Genomic DNA, 4,444 nt, shown 5'->3' on the forward strand with positions numbered 1-4,444 from the left:
AGCTTCTGATTTGAACCTCACCTTGTTTTATAAAAGAATGCATTGTGCTGCCCGCTGTTTAATCCCCGTTCTCCCCAGCCTCTTGTTGGCAAAATCTCAAGAATGCCAATCTTTGGGAGGAGGAGGAGCAATTTTATGTGATGGTGAATGGAAAAGACTTCTGGGGAGTCCTTGGTGCTCTCTGAGCTTGTGGTTTTTTTTTTTTTTTTGTAGATGTTTCATTACCAAACTAGGTAACATAATCAGTGCTAGTCCTAGAAAAGACTTCTACTCTCTTAACATAACCCAGACTCCAGAGTGTAGAAAAACCCAATCATTGCAAATTCTTCCCCAACCTAGCAAAATCCAGAACTGTGGGGAGGATAATCTACACCTTTTCTAAGAGGGTTCAAACCCTGGATTTCCAAGGATCACAGTCCTGTAGCATCAGGGTTGGTCAACGCCACTGCATATGAGGACTGTTGCCTTCATCTCCTGGGTCTACATTTCCTAATGTAATGCCTTTTCTGGGTATATAAGCTATCAGAATGGTCTAAATCAAGGGTGTCAAACTCACATCACGTTGATGTATCGGGACTTTTTCCCCCTTCACTAAACCCGGTGGGGGCGTCGTCAGCGTGTGACACATCCAGCCCATGGGCTGGGAGTTTGACAGCCCTGGTCTAAATGATATATGATATATTTATCTGATATCAGATTGACCATGGGTGTGATTCAACTTGGTTTTTCTGTTGCTCATCTCTGACACAAAATCAGGCTTTTAAAGTCTCATCGATTTGAATATTTAACTTGGCCTACATTGTTCCCACAACGAATACAAGTCAATGTTTGAATTATAGGCAATTTTGGATTCTCTTGCATTAAATTATCTTCAGGCTGGCAAGTCAATCCAAATAAGTGACTTCTTCATGAACAAATACATACATAGAAATATAAGATTAAAATTCTTACCTGGACGAAGTCAAACAGAATAAAACTTTTATAACTGAACAACATTGCACGCATTTGGAAACCAGTTGTTGTGTTTCTACACTTCTGAACAGATTTGTAAAGTTCATACTATCAAACTCAGTGTGAACCTTTTCACTGACTTCATTGTATGAAAGTTATCACCTTACTGATTCATCCAATACTAATCAGATATGTAGCTCTTTCAAAATACTCTTAATTAAGCAAAAAAAATTACAAACATCCATACCGACCTCTTTATAGCTGGATGAAAACTCTTCAAATTTTGCTACAAACCCCACATTTTAAAAATGGTATAAATAATTTGTAATCAGAACATAGACCTATTCCTTATAGAAAAATAGGTTTATTGAACAGTTGCATGATCGGGCATGAAAGAAACATTTATTTCATTTTTTTTTTTACAATGAGTAGCCTCAAATAAAAAAATGATGCTTCCTTGTTATTCATAAAATAAGACTCTAAAAAAAATCAGTTGAAAATTCAAGGCAACGTTTTATTCTGATCTACTCTGAATTTGGCTTCTGCTTTTCCCCAACAGTGTACGGTGTGTGTGTGTGTGTGTGTGTGTGCATTTTGTCCTTAATTTCCTAACTTGGACTTTGCTCTACTACTCCAAGCACTTCAGATCTAAAAGAACACAGCAAAGTTAGCAGTGAAGGTTAGATCCACATCATGCATCAAGTTAAATAAAAGAAGGAAACAAAAGAGGGGGGGGAGAAATAAAATCAAAGAGGAATCTGAGCCCATCTAGTTGCTTCCGAGGGCTTCCTCAGTAGTTTGCATAGCGTTCATTTTCCAGCTCATTCAACACATTCCTTTTCTTGCCAGGCGTCCCAGCCCCGACGTCAGTACGAGGGTACGTTTGCAACTTGTGCAATTCTTGAGACAGTTTGCCCAGCACACAAGTGCTCAGGTTGGCACAACGTTTGGAAATAGGTCTATCCAAGCTGCAAAGGGGGAAAAACATGCCGAACAAAGTAACCGGGGAGAGGGAGAAAAAAGGCAATGCAAGAAGAAAACACGTGCGTAGTCATGCCTTACCCCTCCCCCTTCCCCGCGTTCCACCCCCATCCCCCCCTCCCAAAAAAAAAAAAGAAAAGAAAAGAAAAACTCCTCCCGAGCCTTTTATATTCAATACAAGCCCATCTCGGCGCCGTGCCTTGAGGCGCAAGCCCCATGCAATGTCAATCGGAAGAACCATCAGAGCAGCGGGTAGGGGGCGCAAGTGAGCCATTGCCCGGTCAAGCAAACGAGTTAGGGAGTGGGGATGGGGGGGGGGACGTTGCAACTGTTAGCAATTCCAGGGTGGGGAGGGGTATTGCATGCGTCGCTGGGGCTCAACCATTCCTCATGCTTCACCAGGGGAGTTCAAGTAGGAAACCGCAGGTGCAGCTGGAAGCCTGGTTAGGGAAAGGGGGCGCTACGTGCAAAGAATCTCTTTCCTTCCTCCAATGTCAAAGGACCTTCTCGCTCTCTGCCGCCTGTCTGTCTGTCTGTCTGTCTCTCGCTCTCTCTCCCTCCCCCCCACCTCCACGGGCACTAAGGCAGGCACTGAGTCCGGCGGGCTCGGTTCTTAAAGAAGTGGGGTGAGAGGTTCGGGGATGGGGGGGGGGGCGACAAAAGGGAAGAAATCCAAGACCTACCTTCTTCTTGCTCTCCCATTATATCAAAAGCCCTCCTCCTTTTGGCACTTCTTGTGTAGCCTTTCTTGTGTATGAGTTTCCATATGTGTGTGTGTATATACACACACGCGCATAGATACGTAAGTTGTATATCCATAGACGGTCAATGGATAAATGGATATACTTCAGTAAAGTTGGCGAGCGGGGAAGCGAGGCGCACCACTCGGATCGCCCGCCCCAGGTGGGTTGCAAGGCGCCCCCTCCACCCGGTCGGATGTCGAGGAAGGGCATCCTCGAGAAGCAAACGAGGCCCGTCTGCTTCGATGGCCACCACGGGGGCGCTCGCTCCCTTTCCCCCCCCCCCCCCAGCTTGGCGTCCGGGAGGGAGACGTGAGGAAGAAGGCAACGGTGCTTTGGAAGCTTCTTACCTACTGCCTTCGCTGCCCTGATCCGGATCTTCCGCGGTCATCTGGACGTATTCTTTCACCAGGGCGTTGAGTAACCTCCGAGCTTCGTAGTCCCCCAGGGCGCCTCGGTCGGTGACGGGTTCGAAGCCCGCTCTGCGTGAAGACAAGCGCGCCCTGAAAGTGCCGCTTTTCTGGGAGGAGAAGCGCTGCAGGCAAGCCTGGGTGGGGATCACGGGCGGGAGGGAGCGGCTTTTCCAGCCAGAGCCCGCCAGCCATCTCCCCCCCCCGCCTCCTCCTCCTCCTCCTCCCTCCGGGGTTGCGACTCGTCTCTCTCCCAACCAAGGGGTTACACAGGCTAGGGAGTGGGGGGCGGGGGGGGTTACGAATACTGTTGCCCCGTGTATCTGGAGGGGGCTTCCGAAGGGGAAGGCTGTGCGGGCGATCCGTTTTGCTTGGCCAGGGGAAGAAAATCACAAGGCGGCCACGGATTGCGCTTTTGCTTGCTTGCTTGCTTGCTTTTGCTTATATGCTTGCGTAATTTCTACTCCGCTTTCTACTTTCGATCTCACCGCCCCGGAGGGCGAGGTAAGTGGCGGTCGAGCTCTGATGCTTTTGAAATTTAAAAAAAAAAGAAGAAGAAGAAGGACGGGGCTCTAAAAGCTGATTGGTAATCCGGGGCGAAGGGTCCCCACGGAGCCAAATCCGCGCCTGCCGAGCGCCCTAAATTACCCTTCCTCTTCTTTTGCCCTCTCCTAACCGAGCTCCATCCCGTCAAAGGAGGACTTTCTTCGCTTCGCGCCCCCCGCCGGGAGGGAACTTCGAGACTCTCCTCCCGAGAGCTGCAGGTAAGTCCGCTGCCTCTTACCTGAGCGGGACCGCCTGGCCGTTCTCCATCTGGCAGGCCACCAAAGCGTAAACGGCGAGGAGCGATGAGATCTTCAGCACAGCCATGGCCTCTTCTCTCTCTCTCTCTGCAAGAAAGGCTCAGTTTTCACCGAGGAGCCACAGTGCAGCCTCTGGGGCCTTGCCTATTCCCCTCTGCCTTATCTGGGCTGCGATCCCATCGACAAGCATCCCAACTGAAGTGCCTAAAGGATTCCCTTCTGAAGGAGAAAGCATATGGCTGGCTGTGGTAAGTCCAAGAAACAGGGATGCATCCTTCCCGGGCAAAGGTTATGCATAGCAAAAAGGAGCCTGGTGGTGCAGTGGACTAAACTACTGTTAAAGTAGTATTTAGCTGCCAGCTGCCTGCAATTACTGCCAGTTCAATTCTCACCAGGCTCAAGGTTGACTCAGCCTAACATCCTTCCGAGGTAGGTAAAATGAGGAGCTGGTTTATGGGGGCAATAAGCTGACTTTGTATAAAATAGAACACCTCGCTTAGGGGAGGCCAAAAAGCCCTACTAAGCAGGTATATACAAAAGTATGAAGGCTATTGCTTAA

The 4,444-nt window shown here is 48.6% G+C and overlaps 1 protein-coding gene across 1 annotated transcript; it reads right to left on the bottom strand.

Annotated features, from left to right (window-relative positions):
- Nucleotides 1-1,741: 1,741 nt before the first annotated feature.
- LOC139327591 (calcitonin-like) lies at nucleotides 1,742-4,075 on the bottom strand. The gene is given in 3 exon segments (XM_070957450.1): nucleotides 1,742-1,919; nucleotides 3,023-3,154; nucleotides 3,867-4,075. Coding segments are annotated over 3 exon segments (519 nt in total).
- Nucleotides 4,076-4,444: the final 369 nt, after the last annotated feature.

Source organism: Pituophis catenifer, unplaced genomic scaffold, assembly GCF_029215685.1.
Source record: "Pituophis catenifer annectens isolate HBS135680 unplaced genomic scaffold, rPitCat1.0.hap2 SCAF_1, whole genome shotgun sequence".
NCBI classification, from domain to species: Eukaryota; Metazoa; Chordata; class Lepidosauria; order Squamata; family Colubridae; genus Pituophis; species Pituophis catenifer.